Genomic DNA, 23,245 nt, shown 5'->3' with positions numbered 1-23,245 from the left:
GACTTCCGCGCCGACCGAGCCTGTTTGTCGGCCGCGGTATTAAATTTAGTCCCCGGCTTCATTGCGGCCTAGTACCATAACTCGCGCCCCCGGGCCTGCCAGTCAGGGGTAAAGGCGGGACGGTCGACCTGACGTCGGCAGTGAGGGCTGGAGCATACTTTAGGTTTCCTCCCCCCCCTCACTGATCACTGTGGGGCCCCAGATTCCCGCACTTTACTAGTCGCCGCCCACGGCTCCCTCCCCTGAGAGCTCCGGCAGCCATTTTTACACACATTCTGCCGGTGGAGGATTTCAGGAACGAGCTCTGGGAGACCTAAGGCAGGGAATCTGGTGGACACACACTCCGCTTTGAGCGGTCGGTAAGCCACACCGGTCACCCGGTGCTGGTCCCCCTAGGGTGCCGGAGTATGTATATGTATATGTATATGTATATGTATATATATATATATATATATATATATATATATATATATATATATATATATATATATATATATATATATATATATATATATATATACACATATATATATATATATACACATACACATATATACACATATATTTTCTCTGTTCGGCCGGGTTGTTTACTTTTGGCTATATACCCTCAGTGATCACTCTCCTAGGAGAAAACAGCATGTCGTCCACAAGGAGCAAGGGCGCTAAGGCAAAGGGTTTTTTTGCAACCTGTACCTCTTGTGCGGCTAAGTTACCTGCGGGTTCCACCTACCCTCACTGTGAGCAATGCTCGACCCCTGTTGCACTTGCTCAGCCGGAGCCTCGGTCACTAGTGGGCCCCTCGGATCAGGCAGACCCTCCTGCTTCCACTGTCCAGGCGGCAGGGACAGAGTTTGCAGTTTTTGCTGAGAAACTGAGTCGCTTTCACAATCCATGGCTCAGTCTATGGACAAATGGTCTGCCAAGCTACTAGAAGCCTTGCAGTCCAGACCAGTCCTTACACAGGCCCCGGGCACTGTTGGATCATCGCCTCCAGGCCCCTCACGGTCTGCGCCGCAGCGTGCTCCTGGGGTGGCCCCTAGGTCTCACGTGGAGGACTCCTGCACGGACCACAGTCCCAGACCGGCTAAGCGGGCTCGCTGGGAATCTTCCCCGACTTCCTCACGCTGCTCGGGGTCTCAGCTTGAGGACTCTCTGGAGGACGAGGCGGACGTCGCAGCTCAGGGCTCTGACCCTGACGTTGCCCTCAATCTTGATACACCTGAGGGGGACGCCTTAGTAAATGATCTTATATGGTCCATTAACCAGGTGCTAGATCTTTCTCCCCCCACCTCCACCTATAGAGGAGTCGGCTTCGCAGCAGGAGAAACACCAGTTTAGGTTTCCCAAACGTACACGGAGTGCGTTTTTCGATCACTCTAACTTCAGAGATGCTGTCCAGAAGCACAGAGCATTTCCGGACAAGCGCTTTACTAAGCGCCTTAATGACACACGTTACCCCTTCCCCTCTGACGTAGTTAAGGGTTGGGCTCAATGTCCCAAGGTGGATCCTCCAGTCTCTAGACTGGCGGCTAGATCTGTAGTATCAGTTGCAGATGGCTCATCGCTCAAAGATGCCACTGACAGGCAGATAGAGCTCCTGGTGAAATCCATCTATGAAGCCACAGACGCGTCTTTTGCCCCGGCCATTGCAGCCGTGTGGGCACTCCAAGCTATCTCAGCTTGTCTGTCTGAGATTAATGCGGTCACACGTACCTCTGCTCCGCAAGTTGCGTCTTTGACTTCTCAGGCGTCTGCTTTTTCGTCCTACGCCATGAACGCCGTCCTGGACTCTGCTAGCCGTACAGCGGTAGCATCAGCTAATTCGGTGGCAGTCCGCAGGGCCATGTGGCTACGCGAATGGAAGGCAGACTCTGCTTCCAAGAAGTTCTTAACCGGTTTGCCGTTTTCTGGCGACCGATTGTTTGGCGAACGATTGGATGAAATTATTAAGGAATCCAAGGGAAAGGACTCGTCCTTACCCCAGTCCAAACCGAAGAGACCTCAGCAACGGAAAATACAACCGAGGTTTCGGTCCTTTCGGCCCTCAGCCAAGTCCCAATCCTCCTCGTCCAACAGGCCGGAGAAGGGCCAGAGGAACTCCTATGCGTGGCGGTCCAAGTCACGCCCCCAAAAAACCGCCGGAGGCACTGCCTCCAAGGCGGCCTCCTCATGACTTTCGGCCTCCCCGAACCGCATCCTCGGTCGGTGGCAGGCTCTCCCGCTTTTGCGACACCTGGTGGCCACATGTCCAAGACCGATGGGTGAGAGACATTCTGTCTCACGGTTACAGGATAGAGTTCAGCTCTCGTCCTCCGACTCGTTTCTTCAGAACATCTCCGCCCCCATCTCGGGCCGGCGCACTTTTTCAGGCTGTGGGCCTTCTGAAGACAGAAGGAGTGGTGATTCCCGTTCCCCCTCAGGAACATGGTCACGGCTTCTACTCCAACTTGTTCGTGGTGCCAAAGAAGGACGGATCATTCCGTCCCGTTCTGGACCTCAAACTGCTCAACAGGCATGTGAGCACCAGAAGGTTTCGGATGGAATCTCTCCGCTCGGTCATCGCTTCGATGTCACAAGGAGACTTCCTAGCATCAATCGACATCAAGGATGCTTATCTCCATGTGCCGATCGCACCCGAACATCAACGCTTCCTGCGTTTCGCCATCGGGGACGAACACCTTCAGTTCATGGCACTGCCTTTCGGCCTGGCGACAGCCCCACGGGTCTTCACCAAGGTCATGGCATCCGTTGTGGCGGTCCTACACTCTCAGGGACACTCGGTGATCCCTTACTTAGACGATCTCCTACTCAGGGCACCCTCCCGGGTGGCGTGTCAGCGCAGCCTGACCGTCGCTCTGGCGACTCTCCAGCAGTTCGGGTGGCTCATTAACTTCCCAAAGTCAAAGTTGACACCGACCCAATCACTGACTTACCTCGGGATGGAGTTTCATACTCACTCAGCGGTAGTCAAGCTACCGCTGGACAAACAGCTTTCGCTGCAGACAGGGGTGCAATCTCTTCTTCGGGGTCAGTCACACCCCTTGAGGCGCCTCATGCACTTCCTGGGGAAGATGGTGGCAGCAATGGAGGCAGTGCCCTTCGCGCAATTCCATCTGCGGCCACTCCAGTGGGACATTCTCTGCAAATGGGTCAGGAGGTCGACGTCCCTCGACAGGAACGTCTCTTTCCCTTGCAACCAAGACGTCACTTCAGTGGTGGCTCCTTCCCAACTCTCTGTCGCAGGGAAAATCCTTCCTACCCCCAACCTGGGCTGTGGTCACGACGGACGCGAGCCTGTCAGGGTGGGGAGCGGTTTTTCTCCACCACAGGGCTCAGGGAACCTGGACTCCGATAGTCTTCCCTTCAGATCAATGTTCTGGAGATAAGGGCAGTGTATCTAGCCCTAAAGGCGTTCCATCGGTGGCTGGAGGGCAGGCAGATCCGCATACAGTCGGACAACGCCACGGCGGTCGCGTACATCAACCACCAGGGCAGCACGCGCAGCCGTCAAGCCTTCCAGGAAGTCCGACGGATTCTGCTGTGGGCGGAAGCCACAGCCTCCACCATCTCCGCAGTTCACATCCCGGGCGTAGAAAACTGGGAAGCAGATTTTCAGTCGTCAGGGCATGGATGCGGGGGAATGGTCTCTTCATCCAGACGTGTTTCGAGAGATCTGTCGCCGCTGGGGAACGCCGGACGTCGATCTCATGGCGTCACGGCACAACAACAAGGTCCCGGCCTTCATGGCACGGTCTCAAGATCACAGAGCTCTGGCGGCGGACGCGTTTGTTCAGGATTGGTCGCAGTTTCGACTCCCTTATGTGTTTCCTCCTCTGGCGATGTTGCCCAGAGTGTTACGCAAGATCAGATCCGACTGTCGTCGCGCCATTCTCGTCGCTCCAGATTGGCCGAGGCGGTCGTGGTACCCGGATCTGTGGCATCTCACGGTGGGTCAGCCGTGGGCGCTTCCAGACCGCACAGACCTGCTGTCACAAGGGCCGTTTTTCCATCTGAATTCTGCGGCCCTCAACCTGACTGTGTGGCCACTGAGTCCTGGCTCCTAGCGTCGTCGGGTTTATCTCAATTACCTCACTCCGAAGAGTGTCGGAGCTTGCAGCGCTGTCATGCAAATCCCCTTTCCTGGTTTTTCACCAGGATAAGGTGGTTCTGCGTCCTGTCCCGGAGTTTCTCCCTAAGGTGGTATCTCCTTTTCATCTCAATCAGGATATCTCCTTACCGTCATTTTGCCCTCATCCAGTTCACCAGTGTGAAAAGGATTTGCATTCATTAGATCTAGTGAGAGCACTCCGGCTCTACGTGTCTCGCACGGCGCCCCTGCGCCGTTCAGATGCGGTCTTTGTCCTGGTCGCTGGCCAGCGTAAGGGTTCGCAGGCTTCCAAGTCAACCTTGGCTCTGTGGATCAAGGAACCGATTCTTGAAACCTACCGTTCTTCGGAGCTTCCTCTTCCTTCGGGCCTGAAAGCCCAATCTACCAGAGCCGTGGGTGCGTCCTGGGCATTGCGACACCGGACTACGGCTCAGCAGGTGTGTCAGGCAGCTACCTGGTCTAGTCTGCACACCTTCACAAAACACTATCAAGTGCATACCTATGCTTCGGCAGATGCCAGTCTAGGTAGGCGAGTTCTTCAGGCGGCGGTTGCCCACCTGTAGGAAGGGGTCGTTTTTCGGCTCTCTTTTATTGAGGTATTCTTTTACCCACCCAGGGACTGCTTTTGGACGTCCCAATTGTCTGGGTCTCCCAATGGAGCGACAAAGAAGGGAATTTTGTTTACTTACCGTAAATTCCTTTTCTTCTAGCTCCTATTGGGAGACCCAGCACCCGCCCCTGTTCCCTTCGGGCTGGTTGTTCTTTTGTGTACACATGTTGTTCATGTTGAATTGTTCTTTTGGTTATGGTTTCAGTTCTCCGAACATCCTTCGGATTGAATTTACCCCAGACCAATTTATAAGTTTCCTCCTTCCTGCTTTTGCACCAAAACTGAGGAGCCCGTGATGCACGGGAGGGTGTATAGGCAGAGGGGAGGGGTTACACTTTTCAGTGTAATACTTTGTGTGGCCTCCGGAGGCAGAAGCTATACACCCAATTGTCTGTGTCTCCCAATAGGAGCTAGAAGAAAAGGAATTTACGGTAAGTAAACAAAATTCCCTTCTTTCCATTATGTTGCCATTAACTTTAAAAAAACACATTACAGTTCAGATTCTTGTCTTGTCCACTACTTTATAACCAATCCTAAGGATAGGTCGTCAAATATCTGATGTCCGATACTCCGCACCCCCGCCGATCAGCTGTTCTCGGTCCCCGCGGTGGCAGTAGTTAGCCAGAAATGCTCAGTTCCGGAGCTGCTCAATCTTCTGATAGCAGCCGGGTACTGCAGATCCGCTTCCGATTGATTAGAATGGGAGGTGGATGTGCAGTACCCGGCTGTGGCCACTATAAAGACTGAGCAGCGCTAGAACTGAGCATTGCCTGCTGCCGGGACAGTGAACAGCGTATCGGTGGGGGGGGGGGCGGAATGTCTGACTTCGGCCGATCAGACATTGATTGCCTATCCTCAGGATAGGTCATCAGTGTCAAAGCAGTGGACAACCCATTTAATTAATGAGTGAGCATGGTAAGATTGCCATTGTTATGAAGATGGGGTTTTGAGATATGTGCGCACACTGCAGTTTTGCTTCTCCAGCGAAAAACGCACCCTCTGGCACAAAAACTCTCCTCTGGCTGAAACTGCGCTTTTGCCGCGTGTGTGTTTGTTTTGTTTTGTTTTTTTTTTTTTAACATTGTCAATGGCAAAACGCAGAAAGGTGACATGCTGCTGCTTTTTTTCTGCCACCAAAACTGCAGGAAACAAGAGCAATGTGCGCACAATCTTTTAGATTTCTCAAACTTTGCTGGGGAAGGTCATACAGGCAGTTTAGGACCACAAACTGCACTAAAAACGCAGCGTGCGCACAAGGCCTAAATGAATTTCTAATCATGGCTTCTCTCTCCATACAGGGAATTGCTTTTAAATAACAATCTGTTACGGGTTTTACCTTATGAGCTGGGGCGACTGTTCAGGCTTCAGACACTGGGTTTAAAAGGTAAGTTTTATGCATGTTGTCATAGATTGTGTACACAATCTGTCTCCTCTATGATCATTAATTTATATATTTTTTTTTTCTCTCCAGGCAATCCTTTATCACAGGATATTCTCAGTCTGTACCAGGAGCCAGATGGGATCAGAAAGCTACTGAACTACATGCTTGACAATCTAGCAGGTGTCCACCTTTAGCTCTTCTACATAGTCATACTCTTACCCCAGCAATGGCAGGATTCCAAGTCCGATACTTTGGAAGACCAGTCTTAAAAGTTTAGAATGAGATACCTATGTTTGTTTTGTATGTATGTGTTTGGGTAATGGAAATCCATTCCTGTAGATAGGACTTGAAGGACTAATCAGAAGTTAAATCTGCTTCCGTGGTATTGATGTGATTCTCATAGTACACTTGCAGCTAACATCAATTTTATTGGAAAACCAAATATTTTTTGAAAGACAAACTTTTGAAGAGGGTTAAACGTTTTATAATTGCATGGAAGTTTGTTCATTGTTTAGATCCTACAGCTGACCTGTGGGGTGTCAGAGCCCATCAATCTAAGGCTGCTTTCACACTACGTCTTTTTAACATGGGTCATGAACGTTTTTTCTAACGCAAAAACGGATCCAGTGCAAATGTGTTTTCATTTCAATGCATTTGCAATGGACTCGCGTCGAACATGCGTTCACATGCGTTTGCGTGCGTTATAGTGAGGATCCAGCGACTTGCAGTTTTCAACTTTTTTCAAAAACTCTACTTGTAGCGTTTGAGCTGCGTCCAAATACTGCGAATTGCTGGATCCTGACTAAACAGCATGCAAACGCATGTGAACACTGGCATGCTGATAGACTGGATCCTGCTTGGTCTACTGAGCATGCCCAGAAACCAGCCTCGCGTGATCAGTCTCTCTCCCCCCTCCCTCGCTCCCCCTCCCTCACGCGGAGGACACTCGTAACCAAGGTAAATATTGGGTATCCAAGCAAGTTACCCGATGTTTACCTTGGTTACGAGCCTCCGCAGCTGTCAGATGTTGGCTCACAGGCTTTCACGTTCAGTTCCCTTCACTCCCAATCACATGACTCAAATGCCCGCCCATAAACTTAAAGTGACAGGATCCTGCAAAATAACACATGTTTGCATACGTTTTTCTTTGCAAAAACAGGATCCGCTTTTGCAGCAAAAAAACGTTCATGACGCATGCTAAAAAAACGTAGTGTGAAAGCAGCCTAATTCTGACTGGGCGGTTCGGCTGTCTAATATGTCTCATAGCCCTGCTCATGCTGCAGATGTTGTGATTAGAGCTTACTTTGGCTCCAGCAAGTTAACCACATAACTCAGTAGCAGCATTTAGGGGGGAGGGGAGTTCACCCCAGTGGCCCACGTTTGGTCTACAGAAGTCTGTCCCAAAAACGTTTCCCCCAATATAAATGGTTTTATTATGAAAGAAAACATTAGATTTCTGTTTATTTTGGTGTTCAATAATGATTAAATACCATTATCAATTGATGGCTTGCATCATTACAAACAATAGCACTATTGTGGTTTTTGTTCATTTCACAAAAATGGGCTAAAAAAGGTAATTAAGTTGTCCCAAATGATCCTGATTAAAAACGTTGATTACTCCTGTAAAGCCATCATGGCCTCTTGGGTGTAAACTTGCCTTATCTCCTGTACCACAAGGGGAAAATGTGATAGGGCGAGGGTCTCATCTCCTTCCCATTCAGTAACTATTAGCCATGAGTATATGGGAAGATAACTAGTTTAGGGTGAGCTGAGGATTCCTCCAAGAATTCTTGTCTTTGCTTAGCTTCAGGGTTTGGGGATCCATACTTTAAATTTCATGTGTCCATGTTTTCAGCCTCTGCTAATGTGACGATGCCTTCATTATTAATATGCCAATCTTTTGTCACTATTCAGGACCAGTGGTAATGGTGATGTCTCCTCACACTTTTCTTGTACACTTGCAGTTCATCCAGAACAGCTTCCTCAGAGGCCGTGGATAACTTTAAAAGAACGAGACCAAATTCTCCCCTCAGGTATTGTATATCAGTATTGTGAAGATTGTCCATTCTGGCTTAGTACGCAGAGGTGTTCTTCTGTGTATGTGTGTGTATATGTATATATGTGTGTATGTGTATGTATGTGTGTGTGTGTGTGTGTGTGTGTGTGTGTATGTGTGTGTGTGTGTGTGTGTGTGTATATATGTGTGTGTGTGTGTGTGTGTGTGTATATATGTGTGTGTGTGTATATGTATGTGTGTGTGTATATGTGTGTGTGTGTATATGTGTGTGTATATATGTGTGTGTATATATGTGTGTGTGTATATATGTGTGTGTGTGTATATGTGTGTGTGTGTATATGTGTGTGTGTGTGTATATATGTGTGTGTGTGTATATATGTGTGTGTGTGTATATATGTGTGTGTGTGTATATATGTGTGTGTGTGTATATATGTGTGTGTGTGTGTGTGTGTGTGTATATGTGTGTGTGTGTGTATATGTATATATACCGTATTTTTCAGATTATAAGGCGCACTTTTCTTCCCAAAAATTGGAGGAAAATGAGGGGTGCATCTTAAAATCCGAATATAGCTTACCAGTGGTGGCTGTGTGCGGGCAGCCGGATGCCTGTCGGTGCCGGCTGCCTCTCTGTCCTGCAGGCCGGCGTGTGTCCTCGGTCCCAGTTTCAAATAATGGCACTGGGAGTCAGCGCGTGTGCAGATGAAGCTGATGGATGAAAGCTCCATCTGCACATGCACCGCTCCAAGCGCCCTCATTTAAACGGGACCGCGGACAGACTGGGATGCTCACCGCACCGGCCTGCTGACGCCACTCAGCCGCTGCTGCCTCCTCCTCCTGTGACCCCGCTTCACCACTACTGCTGCCCCCCTTTAGTAAGACCACACCGGAGTATAAAACTGATCCCATTTTCTTTGTCGCTCCATTGGGAGACCCAGACAATTGGGTGTATAGCTTCTGCCTCCGGAGGCCACACAAAGTATTACACTTTAAAAAGTGTAACCCCTCCCCTCTGCCTATACACCCTCCCGTGCATCACGGGCTCCTCAGTTTTATGCTTTGTGTGGAAGGAGGCACACATCCACTCATCATCTCATTTTAGTTATATCGGTTGGAAGAAAAGTGGGCCCACACGGGGCCCCCGGCATGTTCCCTTCTAACCCCACTATGTCGGCGGTGCTGTTAAGGTTGAGGTACCCATTGCGGGTACAAAGGCAGGAGCCTCATGCCATCTCCTTCACCATCCCTTAGCGGCTCTGGGAGAAGTGGGATCCTGAGCGGTCATCCAGTCACTGGGACCGTGCTCCCTCCGCAGCCCCTGGGGGAATCTGTCGGACAGGAGTTTGTTTATCCTCAGGGACCGGGCCCTGCATCACTAAAGTACTCTGTACCCCCATGGGGGATGTGCATGGAGCGCCTTCATCCCGGACGCTGCAGCAGCTGCTTATTTGTGTCGGCCGGCGGACTTCCGCGCCGACCGCGCCTGTTTGTCGGCCGCGGTATTAAATTTAGTCCCCGGCTTATATTGCGGCCTAGTAGCAAAACTCCCGCCCCCAGGCCTGTCTATCAGGGATAAGGGCGGGACTGCCGACCTGACGTCGGCTGTGAGGGCCAGGGCTTCCTGTATGTTCCTCCCCCCCTCACTGATCACTGTGGGGACTCCAGATTCCCGCACTTTTCTAGCGCCGCCCACGGCTCCTCTCCTCCCCTGAGAGCTCCGGCAGCCATTTCTTTGGCATTCTGCCTGTGGAAGATTTCCTGGAAAGAGCTCTGCAACGCTGGGAGACCAAAGGCAGGGAATCTGGAGGACACACACTCCGCTTTTTAGCGGTCCGTAAGCCACACCGGTCACCCGGTGCTGGTCCCCTTAGGGTGCCGGAATAGATACTATATATATTTATATATTTCTGTTCGGTCGGGCTGTATACCCTTCCCATATACCCTCAGTGATCACTCTCCTGGGAGACAACAGCATGTCGTCCACAAGGAGCAAGGGTGCCAAGACACAGGGTTATTTTGCGACCTGTACCTCTTGTGCGGCTAAGTTACCTGCGGGTTCCACCTACCCTCACTGTGAGCAATGCTCAACCCCTGTTTTGCTTCCACAACCGGAGCCTCGGTCACTAGTGGGCCCCTCGGCTCAGGTAGAATCCCTTGCTCCCCCTGTCCAGGCGGCAGGGACAGAGTTTGCAGTTTTTGCTGAAAAACTCTGAGTCACTCTCACAGTCCATGGCTCAGTCTATGGACAAATGGTCTGCCAAGCTGCTTGAAGCTTTGCAGTCCAGACCGGTCCCTACACAGGCCCCGGGCCCTGTTGGATCTTCACCCCCAGGCCCCTCTCTGCCCGCGCCGCAGCACGTTCCCAGGGGGGACCCTAGGTCTCACGTGGAGGACTCCGGCCCGGACCACAGTCCCAGACCGGCTAAGCGGGCACGCTGGGAATCTTCCCCGACTTCTTCACGCTGCTCAGGTTCCCAGCGGGAGGACTCTCTGGAGGACGAGGCGGACGTCGCTGCTCAGGGCTCTGACACTGACGTTGCCCTCAATCTTGATACACCTGAAGGGGACGCCATAGTAAATGATCTTATCTCGTCCATCAACCAGGTGTTGGATATCTCTCCCCCACCGCCACCTGTAGAGGAGTCGACTTCTCAGCAGGAGAAACACCAGTTTCGGTTCCCTAAACGTACACGGAGTGCGTTTTTCGATCACTCTAACTTCAGAGATGCTGTCCAGAAGCCCAGAGCGGTTCCGGACAAGCGCTTTACTAAGCGCCTTACTGACACACGTTACCCCTTCCCTTCTGACGTTGTTAAGGGTTGTCCCAAGGTGGATCCCCCAGTCTCTAGATTGGCGGCTAGATCTGTGGTATCGGTTGCAGATGGATCATCGCTAAAGGATGCCACTGACAGGCAGAGCTCCTGATGAAATCCATCTATGAAGCCACGGGCGCGTCTTTTGCCCCGGCCTTTGCAGCCGTGTGGGCACTACAAGCTATCTCGGCTTGTCTGGCTGAGATTAATGCGGTTACACGTAATTCTGCTCCGCAGGTTACGTCTTTGACTTCCCAGGCGTCAGTTTTTTCTTCCTACGCCATGAACGCAGTTTTAGACTCTGCTAGCCGTACAGCGGTGGCATCTGCTAACTCTGTGGCAGTCCGCAGGGCCATATGGCTGCACGAATGGAAGGCAGATTCGGCCTCCAAGAGGTTCTTAACCGGTTTGCCGTTTGCTGGCGACCGATTGTTTGGCGAACGATTGGATGAGATTAAGGAATCTAAGGGAAAGGACTCCTCCTTACCGCAGTCCAAACCAAAGAGACCTCAGCAGCGACAGATACAATCGAGGTTTCGGTCCTTTCGTCCCTCCGCCAAGCCCCAATCCTCTTCGTCCAGCAGGCCGGAGGAACTCCTATGCGTGGCGGGCTAAGTCACGCCCCCAAAAGGCCGCAGGAGGCACTGCTTCCAAGGCGGCCTCCTCATGACTCTCGGCATTCCCGAACCGCATCCTCGGTCGGTGGCAGGCTCTCCCGCTTTTGCGACGCCTGGTGGCCACATGTTCAAGACCGATGGGTGAGAGACATTCTGTCTCACGGTTACAGGATAGAGTTCAGCTCTCGCCCTCCGACTCGTTTCTTCAAAACATCTCCGCCCCCCCGAGCGAGCCGATGAACTTTTTCAGGCGGTGAACGCTCTGAAAACAGAAGGAGTTGTGATCCCTGTTCCCCTCCAGGAACATGGTCGCGGCTTTTACTCCAACTTGTTTGTGGTGCCAAAGAAGGACGGCTCGTTCCGTCCCGTTCTGGACCTCAAACTACTCAACAGACATGTGAGCACCAGACGGTTTCGGATGGAATCTCTCCGCTCTGTCATCGCTTCAATGTCACAAGGAGACTTCAGTTCGTGGCATTGCCTTTCGGCCTGGCGACAGCCCCACGGGTGTTCACCAAGGTCATGGCATCTGTTGTGGCGGTCCTACACTCTCAGGGACACTCGGTGATTCCCTACTTAGACGATCTTCTGGTCAGTGCACCCTCTCAGTTGGCGTGTCAAAACAGCCTTTCCGTCGCTCTGGCGACTCTCCAGCAGTTCGGATGGATCATCAACTTTCCAAAATCCAAGTTGACACCGACCCAATCACTGACGTACCTTGGGATGGAGTTTCATACTCAGTCAGCGGTGGTCATGCTACCGCTGGACAAACAGCTTTCTCTGCAGGCAGGGGTGCAATCTCTTCTTCGGGGTCAGTCACACCCCTTGAGGCGCCTCATGCACTTCCTGGGGAAGATGGTGGCAGCAATGGAGGCAGTGCCCTTCGCACAATTCCATCTGCAGCCACTCCAGTGGGACATTCTCCGACAATGGGACAGGAGGTCGACCTCACTCGACAGGAACGTCTTTCCCTTGCAACCAAGACGTCACTTCAGTGGTGGCTCCTTCCCAACTCTCTGTCGCAGGGGAAATCCTTCCTACCCCCCACCTGGGCTGTGGTCACGACGGACGCGAGCCTGTCAGGGTGGGGGGCGGTTTTTCTCCACCACAGGGCTCAGGGAACCTGGACTCCGATAGTCATCCCTTCAGATCAATATTCTGGAGAGAAGGGTAGTGTATCTAGCCCTATTGGCCTTTCATCGGTGGCTGGAGGGCAGGCAGATCCGAATCCAGTCGGACAACGCCACGGCCATCGCGTACATCAACCACCAAGGCGGCACTCGCAGTCGTCAAGCCTTCCAGGAAGTCCGACGAATTCTGCAGTGGGTGGAAGCCACAGCTTCCACCATCTCCACAGTTCACATCCCGGGCGTAGAAAACTGGGAAGCAGATTTTCTCAACCGACAGGGCATGGACGCGGGGGAATGGTCTCTTCATCCAGACGTGTTTCGAGAGATCTGTCGCCGCTGGGGAACGCCGGACGTCGATCTCATGGCGTCACGGCACAACAACAAAGTCCCGGCATTCATGGCCCGGTCTCAAGATCACAGAGCTCTGGCGGCGGACGCATTAGTTCAGGATTGGTCGCAGTTTCGACTTCCCTATCTGTTTCCTCCTCTGGCGATGCTCCAGAGTGCTGCGCAAAATCAGATCCGACTGTCGTCGCGCCATTCTCGTCGCTCTAGATTGGCCGAGGCGGTCGTGGTACCCGGATCTGTGGCATCTCACGGTGGGTCAACCGTGGGCGCTCCCAGACCGCCCAGACTTGCTGTCTCAAGGGCCGTTATTCCATCTGAATTCTGCGGCCCTCAACCTGACTGTGTGGCCATTGAGTCCTGGCTCCTAGCGTCCTCAGGGTTATCTCAAGAGGTCATTGCCACTATGAGACAGGCCAGGAAACCAACGTCCGCCAAGATCTATCACAGGTCTTGGAGGATCTGCTTATCCTGGTGCTCTGACAAGGGTTTTACTCCCTGGCCCTTTGCCTTACCCACTTTTCTTTCATTCCTTCAATCCGGAATGGACAAGGGTTTGTCTCTCGGCTCTCTCAAGGGACAAGTATCGGCGCTTTCCGTATTTTTTTCAAACGCGTCTAGCCAGGCTTCCGCAGGTCCGCACGTTCCTGCAGGGAGTTTGCCACATAGTCCCACCTTACAAGCGTCCGCTGGAACCCTGGGACCTCAACAGGGTGCTAACGGCTCTTCAGAAACCACCTTTCGAGCCGCTGCGGGAGGCCTCTTTATCACGTCTTTCGCAGAAGGTGGCTTTTCTAGTGGCAGTTACATCGCTCCGTAGAGTGTCGGAGCTGGCAGCGCTGTCATGCAAAGCCCCCTTCCTGGTTTTTCACCAGGATAAGGTGGTTCTGCGTCCTGTCCCGGAATTTCTCCCTAAGGTGGTATCCCCGTTTCATCTCAATCAGGATATCTCCTTACCTTCATTTTGCCCTCATCCAGTTCAATGTGAAAAGGATTTGCACTTGTTAGATTTAGTGAGAGCTCTCCGGCTCTACGTGTCTCGCACGGCGCCCCTGCGCCGTTCTGATGCGCTCTTTGTCCTTGTCGCTGGCCAGCGTAAGGGTTCGCAGGCTTCAAAGTCAACCTTGGCTCGATGGATCAAGGAACCGATTCTTGAATCCTACCGTTCTTCTGGGCTTCCACCTCCTTCAGGGTTGAAAGCCCATTCTACCAGAGCCGTGGGTGCGTCCTGGGCACTGCGGCACCGGGCTACGGCTCAGCAGGTGTGTCAGGCAGCTACCTGGTCTAGTCTGCACACTTTCACGAAACACTATCAGGTGCATACCTATGCTTCGGCAGACGCCAGTCTAGGTAGGCGAGTCCTTCAGGCGGCTGTTGCCCACCTGTAAGAGGGGGTCGTTTTTCGGCTTTTTATCGAGGTATTCTTTTACCCACCCAGGGACTGCTTTTGGACGTCCCAATTGTCTGGGTCTCCCAATGGAGCGACAAAGAAGGGAATTTTGTTTACTTACCGTAAATTCCTTTTCTTCTAGCTCCTATTGGGAGACCCAGCACCCGCCCCTGTTCCCTTCGGGCTGGTTGTTCTTTTGTGTACACATGTTGTTCATGTTGAATTGTTCTTTTGGTTCATGGTTTTCAGTTCTCCGAACATCCTTCGGATTGAATTTACCTTAGACCAATTTATAAGTTTTCCTCCTTCCTGCTTTTGCACCAAAACTGAGGAGCCCGTGATGCACGGGAGGGTGTATAGGCAGAGGGGAGGGGTTACACTTTTTAAAGTGTAATACTTTGTGTGGCCTCCGGAGGCAGAAGCTATACACCCAATTGTCTGGGTCTCCCAATAGGAGCTAGAAGAAAAGGAATTTACGGTAAGTAAACAAAATTCCCTTCTTTACTTTTTTTTTTTTTTTTTTTTTTTTTTTCTAAATTTGGGGTGCGTCTTATAATCCAGTGTGTCTTATAAAACGAAAAATACGCTAAATCCACTGTGCCTTCACACTTAAAGAGAACCTGTCATGTAAAACAACTGTTAATCTGAAGGTTAATGACATTCAAAAACTTAAACGCGCACAATGAAAGCACAGCTACCAGGAGGAAATGAGATGTATTCCTCCAGAAGCCACAGGCTTTGTCAGACGTGGACGGAGCAGTTTGTCTCCGCTCAGTATAGTGAGTGGCGGCTGTAACCACGCTTCAGCATGGACAGCCAGCTCATGATTGAATCAGTGCTGAGCTCACCGTCTGTCGTGGTGCGGTTACAGCTGACGTTCTCTGTACACGAAGCAGTGACTGAAACTGCTCCGGTCACAGCTATGACTGAAAGCCCACGGCTGCTTGGAGGCATAACTTCTTTTGGTGCAGCAGCTGGCTCTTGGTGTGCTAGTAACCTGCAGGTTCCCTTTTAAGCACTGTCCACTCCATGTACTTTGAATGTAATGCTGATAATGCCAGACAAGTAAACAGTTATGGATTGTAGGGGTCGTCTTGCTGCTTACAAGCAAGGGATTGGACTCTATTGATTCAATGACTGATTTCTTTGATGCTCATGAGCTGTTGGGATTGTTAATTTCATCTATATCCCCTCCGTGGGCATGATTTACATAGTGTTGTGTACTTGGCAGCTTCTAAGGGAAAGCGCTTATGTAAGGTTCTGTCAATGACAGGAGTGACATTTATCTCTGCACGTACCATTCAGTATGTGCTGTAAAAGAAACGATTAGAGCTGTGGGGCTTTAAGCTTTCTTTCCCTCAGAGACTGATTATAGAATACAAATTAAAGTTTCTAATCCACTCATTAGCAGTATTAGCAGACCTCAAAGAACCTTATCTGTACAGATTTAACAGTGAAAATAGATCTTACAAATTTCACTTTTTATTTTGCTGTGATGTAAGTCTCCCTCTCAATATCTCCCTAATGCAGTGCCATCATTCATGTGGTGTCGGGCTATATTCTGGCGCTCTTGATTGCACAGCGTATAGTATTTGGGCTGTACATGATGTAGCTACTACATATGGGCAGTGTCCAGGAGGCTCAGTAGGTGGTGGCAGTGGCGTGCCGCCAACGGCAGCAGACCACACGGCTGCTATGGGGCCCACTGGCAGACATGGCACTTAACCCCTTAACGACCGCGGGCCGTAAAATTACGTCCTAAATGACATAATCTTACTGCCCGCGGTCCTCCGGCGGCAGCATGCCGCGATCGGCACACATCTCAGCTGATTTTCACAGCTGAGATGTGTGCCTGCTAGGCACGAGCAGAATCGTTATCTGCTCGTGCCGATTAACCCCTTATAATGGCGCTGTCAATACATGACAGCGCCATTATAAGCGCAATCGCGGTAAAGTTTTACTTACCGCCGAAACCGGAAGTCACGTGACGCGATCACGTGACTCCCGATAGTTGTCATGGTAGTACAGGGTCATGTGATGACTCCTGTACTACACATGAATTGGTTTCACTTTCGCTGTGCCCGGGGCACAGCAAAAGAGAGACAGCGTATCTGCTGTTTACAGCCTTCCAGCTGTGATCAGCAGATACTGCAGAGCGATCGGAATGCTGATCGCAATAGCCCCCTAGGGGGACTAGTAAAATAAAAAAAAAAGTAAAAAAATAAGTTTTAAAAAATTAAAAAAAAACCTAAAAGTTCAAATCACCCCCCATTCGCCCCATTAAAAATTAAAGGGTTAAAAAAATAAAAAATATACACACATTTGGTATCGCCGCGTTCAGAAACGCCCGATCTATCAAAATATAAAATCAATTAATCTGATCAGTAAACGGCGTAGCGGCAAAAAAATTCCAAACGCCAAAACGACGTTTTTTTGTCGCCACAACTTTTGCGCAAAATGCAATAAGAGGCGATCAAAACGTAGCATCTGCGCAAAAATGGTACCGTTAAAAACGTCAGCTCGAGACGCAAAAAATAAGCCGTCATTGAGCCTAAGATCCCGAAAAATGAGAACGCTACGGGTCACGGAATATGGCGTAAAACGTGCGCCACTTTTTTCGGACAAACTTCCGATTTTTTTTAACCCCTTATATAAAAGTAAACCTATACATGTTTGGTGTCTACGAACTCGCACTGACCTGAGGCATCACACCCACACATCAGTTTTACCATATAGTGAACACAGTGAATAAAATATCTCAAAAACCATAGTGCTATCGCACTTTTTTTGCAATTTTTCAGCATTTGGAATTTTTTTGCCATTTTCTAGTACACAATATGGTAAAACTGATGGTTTCATTTAAAAGTACAGCTCGTTCCGCAAAAAATGAGCCCTCACATGACCATATTGACTGAAAAATAAAAAAGTTACGTCTCTCAGAAAAAGAATGGCGAAAAAAAAAAACGGAAAGCGAAAAATCGGCCGGTCGTGAAAGGGTTAAACAATATTAGTATCATGGATTCTGATACAGCTGAAAGCTCACCCTCCGTCTTCTGCTGCGCCTGAGCGCTCTCTGTGCAGCGCGTGAAATGATGTCACTACTGTGCGCCTGCTGTGCTGCAGACAAATTACAACTTTTGCTCTGGAACCTCATGATTTTCTACGTTCGCCCCTGACTGGTGGTCTTACCGTAGAGATGCTCTTGGCCAAATCCAGTTATCAGCTAGTACATGGTAGCATAACCTTAAATAGGAAATTATTTCTATATAACTTATTTTTTTACGGGGAAACATGGGTTTTGTAGTAGTCTTAGGATATCTTTATGATCAATAGCCCTTTGGTGAGGGTCTGGCACCCACCAATTGGCTGTTATCACTTCTAGCTGTAGCTGGGTGGAAACTGTGTATGGAGAAAAACACCAGTTTAGTGGTTGCTGCCAAGTACTGCAGATTGGCGTCTATTGAAAATGCGAGCTTATCCGCAATACTCGCCAGCAGCTATTACACAGTATGACAAAGCTGTTCCACTCCCTTCAGGGGTTACATCTGGCCACTGCTGGAGTTAATAGAGGGATCAATGGGAGTGCTGCTTGCAGATGGAAGCAAATTATTTCATTTCAACTAGGATGATGGGGAACCTGTCACATCACAAAAGACAATTAACCTGCTGCAGGTAAATGGTGGTCCACAGCTGCCCGGCCTCTGCCCTGAAAGCCTGGCTAATGGGAGCAATTGTTTATACCCCAAGGAAGGTGGCACTGATTGGTCACGGGCCTCACGTGCCATAACAATGTCACGTGGGGCCTGGCAATGCAACTTCAAACATTGCTGCAACCGTGGCCGCACCAGAGAGGAGTATCTGTTTATTTTTCTTGGACGAACAAGGGGAATGATAAGGGGTTGTCCAGTACCTTTTTTAATGTTTTGAGACATGACAGGTTTATTTTATTTTTTACCACTTAACGACTGCGGGCAGTAATATTACATCCCTGTGGTCATACTGTTAATCCCCGCCTGCTGCTGTGGGCTGCAGGAGGGGGAATCTGTACAGCTGACGTGTGCTTCGCAGGTACGAGTGGAATCGACATTTCAACGGCGATCGTGGTAATCCAATACTCACAGGCCGCCACCGGGTAATCAAATAATCCAATACTCACAGGATCCCCGATGGTTCTCATGTGAGCTACAGAAGTAATCACCTGACCCTGTCCTACCATGACTTGGGTCCTTTAACCAGCAGCAGAGTACTGCAGGTTACAAGACACGATCATTCCTCCTGATCTGAGCGATGCTACTCTAATCGAGAGAAATGAATGAGCGATCAGACTGCTGATCCTTATAGTCCCCTAAGGGGACTAGTAAAATAAAAAAAGTTTTAAAAAAAAGTTTTGAAAAACTAAAAAAATAAGTTAAAATCACCCCCCCACTTTTCGCCCCATTGAAAATTAAAGGGTTAAAGAGATAAAAATTCTACACACATTTGGTATCGCCGCGTTCAGAATGTATCAAAATAAAATATAAAATCAATCTGATTGGTAGAAGTCGTAGCGGCAAAAAATCCAAACGCAAAAATTGTTTTTTAGTTGCCACATATTTTGCGCAAAATGCAATAACAGGTGATCAGAATGTAGCGTCATCACAAAAAATGCTACTGTTAAAAACGTCAGCCCGAGACGCAAAAAGTAAGCAGTCACTGAGCCATAGATCCCGAAAAATGAAAATGCTTCAGGTCACGGAAGATGGCACAAAATATATGCAACCTTTTCTGGACAAACTAACACCCCCTCCCCCCTCCCCCCCTTAAATAAAAGAAAACCTATACATGTTTGGTGTCTACGAACTCTCATCGACCTCAGACATCACACAGGCACATCAGTTTTACCATATAGTGAATAAAATATCTCAAAAGCAATAGTGCTACCGCACTTTTTTTTTGCAATTCTTCCACATTTGGAATTTGTTTTAAGTTTTCCAGTACACTATATCATAAAACTCATGATTTATTAAAGTACAACTACTCGTCTCCAAAAAACAAGCTTTCCTATGGCAAAAAAATAAAAAAAAGCGGAAAAACAAAAAACTACGACTCTCGGAAAAAGATGAGCAATAAAACGGAAAATTGCCCGAGGGTGAAGGCGGTTAAACACCGCTTCTCCCAACCTCCCACGAGTAACTTTCACACAGGCCTCATCAAGTGCTGTCCACAGGTTATGGGATGGCGTTGCAAAATGGAGTGATGGCCTTCCTTATTCAAAATCCCTTTTACATTGTACAAATCTCCCACTTTACCAGCACCAAAGGAACCCCAGACCATCACATTACCTCCACCATGCTTGACAGATGGCGTCAGGCCCTCTTCCAGCATCTTTTCAGTTATTCTGCACTTCACAAATGTTTTTCTGTGTGATCCAAACACCTCAAACTTCGATTCATCTGTCCATAACACTTTTTTCCAATCTTCCTTTGTCCAATGTCTGTGTTCTTTTGCCCATATTAATATTTTCCTTTTTATTAGCCAGTCTCAGATATGGCTTTTTCTTTGCCACTCTGTCCTGAAGGCCAGGATCCCGGAGTTGCCTCTTCACTGTAGACATTGACACTGGTGTTTTGCGGGTAGTATTTAATGAAGCTGCCAGTTGAGGACCTGTGATGCGTCAATTTCTCGACTTAGAGACTCTAATGTAGTTGTCTTGTTGCTCAGTTGTGCAGAGGGGCCTCCCTTTTCTTTCTACTGTGGTTAGAGCCTGCTTGTGCTCTCCTCTGAAGGGAGTAGTACACACCCGTTGTAGGAACTCTTCAGTTTCTTGGCAATTTCTCAGATGGAATATCCTTCATTTCTAAGAACAAAAATACTGTCGAGTTTCACATGAAAGTTCTCTTTTTCTGTCCATTTTGAGTTTAATGGAACCATCAAATATAATGCTCCAGATTCTAAACTAGCTCAAAGGTCTGTTTTATAGCTTCTCTAATCAGCAACACTGTTTTCAGCTGTGCGAACATACTTGCACAAGGGATTTCTAAACCTCAATTAGCCTTCTAACACAGTTAGCAAACACAATGTACCACTAGAACACTGGAGTGGTGGTTGTTTGAAATGTCTCTATACACCCATGTAGATATTGCATTCAAAACCAGACGTTTGCCACTAGAATAGTCATTCACCACATTAACCTTGTATAGTGTATTTCTGTTTAATTTAATGTCGGCTTCATAGAAAAGCATTTATTTTTGAATGAAAAAAAAAAAGGAAATATCTAAGTGACCCTAAACCTTTGAACTGTAGTGTACTTGCGCATGAATATTTCCTTACAAAGACTGATTTACCCTGCAGGGGATCGCTAAGTCCCCCTTGACTCTTGCAATAGGTTTTGTGTGAGAAATTGCTAATGAGCTCCTGAAAATGCATATTCTAGTAAAAATACTGAATTATTTAAAAAAAACCTAACTGAAATTTGTCTCCATTTCTTATTTTTCAGTTTCCTTCACAGTTATGTGCTACAATGTCCTTTGTGATAAATATGCTACAAGGCAGCTTTATGGCTATTGCCCTTCCTGGGCATTAAATTGGGAGTACCGGAAGAAAGGCATCATGGAGGAGATTGTCAGCTGCGATGCGGATATTATCAGCCTTCAGGTAGGGGGGGAGAAATGGCTATTAGCAGGCTATTGGTATTCAGGTCAGGCAATGTCTGTATGCTTTACTCTTCCTGTCCACAAGAGGGCAGAGCTGCAGAAGTAATCTAATGTAAGAAGCACTTGTTGATTGCATTACCGGTAGAGTTTAGCTGATCCAATTCAACAAGATCATGTGCTGGGGCTCAGGGGGGAGATGTTTTTCAAGCTGTGCAGAGTGAAGACCACGTCTTTTCATTTATGCTATTGTCATCTTCTGAACTTGAATGCTTCTGACAAAAGTATGTAACGTAGTCTTAGTATGTGCATTATTATTCAGACCTATAGGGGTCTTTCATTTGCTAATACTCTAAAATCACCGAACGACCAAAGTAACACATTACTTGCCTCAACTGGAGATGGTGTTTTTTTACTTAAAGTTTTATAACTTGCTCCTGCGGCTTAAAATTGGCTAACAAGTATTTGGGAGGATGACTGGGATGAGTCTGAATGTACCCAACTTGTTGATGGGGAGGGTGGCAGTGGAGCTGGGATGCCACTGCATGAAGCTGGTAGGAGCAGTCAATATTTATTCGTCCATTCTGACAAATACAGTACCTCACATTACACTTCTGTCAAACTTAAAGGGAAGGTGTCATCAAAAAAATATTTTTTTCAATAACTGAAAACATTAATACTTTAGATTTTGTTAATTTAATATTTCTCAATTAAAAATAAATAAAGTTTGATATTTTCCACTCTTAAACACTAGGGGGAGCAGCTTCTGAAATCCTGCTGTAGAACTAGCTCACTTTACAACTGCAGTAAACGTGGGTGGAATCTGCTCTTCTGTGTGATGTCACACCTCACCCTCCCAATCTAGGTCCTTCCAAAAGGATAACGGAAGATTAAGTTTACGATCAGTGTGGATCCATTTTGTTGATGGCCACAAAGTGATCCTAATGTGTCTAAAGTGTCACTAAGGCCAGCTGCATAGTGCTCCACTGTATCCCGTACCTGACTGTATCCCTATGCCTCACTGTATCCCACGCCCCCATATACTGTGCTGCCAGCCGGAATCAGATATCTGAGGTGACATGCGGCAAGTAGGGGTGAGCCGTAGTGCAGTGCCGCTCAGGCTGCAGATCTCCGCTCCCAGCCGCGTGCATTCACCTCAGACCTGCGCCCCCGGCAGCCTCTCCTGTCAGCGATCACAGTACATAGCGGCGATCAGCGGAGGCCTGAGGTGAGTGTCCAGATGACAGCAGGGAGCTCCCCTGTATTAAGTATAGGGGCCAGAGTCCGACTATCAGTCAATGCACAGAGGGCTGCCATAAAGGAGGTGAGTAACTGTCGTTACACACAGCAAATCCATGATGGCAGCCTTCAGTAAAACTGGAATTAAATAAAAACTAAACGGTGAGTTTAGTTTTCAAATTAAAAATACTTTATTCCATAATCACTATTAATGCAAAAATAAAAAAAAAGACACCTTCCCTTTTAAATGGCACATGCCACTGGCCGACCCTTTGCCTAACAGTTGTTTCCCTGTTACATCCTGACTGTAGTTCTGCAACTTATTGAGAGCCGCAAGTTGTGTGACCCTGGTCTACAGATTTCTCATGTAGTTTACAGCTTTGTCTTTTGATCGGTTTTCTATTCATGCTTACAATTTTCCATTGTGGAATCTCTCATACATTGGCAATTACAAGTATCTGCATGTGTTAAAGGGATCATGATGCTGGTTTTACTCTATAAATTGCTGTGGATTTAATACTGGCACTGCTGCTCAGTCTTCCTATTGTGTAGCATTCTTTTTTTTTTTTTCTTCAATGGCTGTAGATGCTGTTCCTCTAATAGGCTTTGATTTATGCCTACAATTCCTAAAGGGGATATGGTGCCCCTTACATGTGAGGCCACTCTTATAATGGGTCTGAGTTAATGTAATGGTCACTGTTCTAACATCTATTGTGTTTTTTGGTTTTTATGCACTTGCTTTAGTTAATAAAATCCAATATGTCTATTTTTATTTCTTTTAAGGAAGTTGAAACCGAGCAATACTTTACCCTATTCCTGCCAGCATTAAAAGAACGTGGATATGATGGTTTCTTTTCTCCAAAGTCACGTGCCAAAATAATGTCCGAGCAAGAGAAGAAGCACGTGGATGGTTGTGCAATATTTTTCAGGACCGAAAAGTAGGTGAACTATGTATGCATGGAGCGGGGG

General features: G+C 48.4%; 1 protein-coding gene across 1 annotated transcript in view; it reads left to right on the top strand.

Annotated features, from left to right (window-relative positions):
* The window catches only part of CNOT6L (CCR4-NOT transcription complex subunit 6 like), an 86,148-nt gene that overhangs the window by 55,961 nt on the left and 6,942 nt on the right, over positions 1-23,245 (top strand). The window contains exons 4-8 of the mRNA XM_075352164.1: positions 6,017-6,102; positions 6,190-6,279; positions 8,064-8,132; positions 20,884-21,041; positions 23,060-23,214. Of these exons, the coding sequence (XP_075208279.1) occupies positions 6,017-6,102; positions 6,190-6,279; positions 8,064-8,132; positions 20,884-21,041; positions 23,060-23,214 (558 nt within the window). The remainder of the gene's footprint in view (positions 1-6,016; positions 6,103-6,189; positions 6,280-8,063; positions 8,133-20,883; positions 21,042-23,059; positions 23,215-23,245) is intronic.

Source organism: Anomaloglossus baeobatrachus, chromosome 1, assembly GCF_048569485.1.
Source record: "Anomaloglossus baeobatrachus isolate aAnoBae1 chromosome 1, aAnoBae1.hap1, whole genome shotgun sequence".
Lineage (NCBI taxonomy): Eukaryota > Metazoa > Chordata > Amphibia > Anura > Aromobatidae > Anomaloglossus > Anomaloglossus baeobatrachus.
This window is presented reverse-complemented; position numbering and strand designations above follow the sequence as displayed.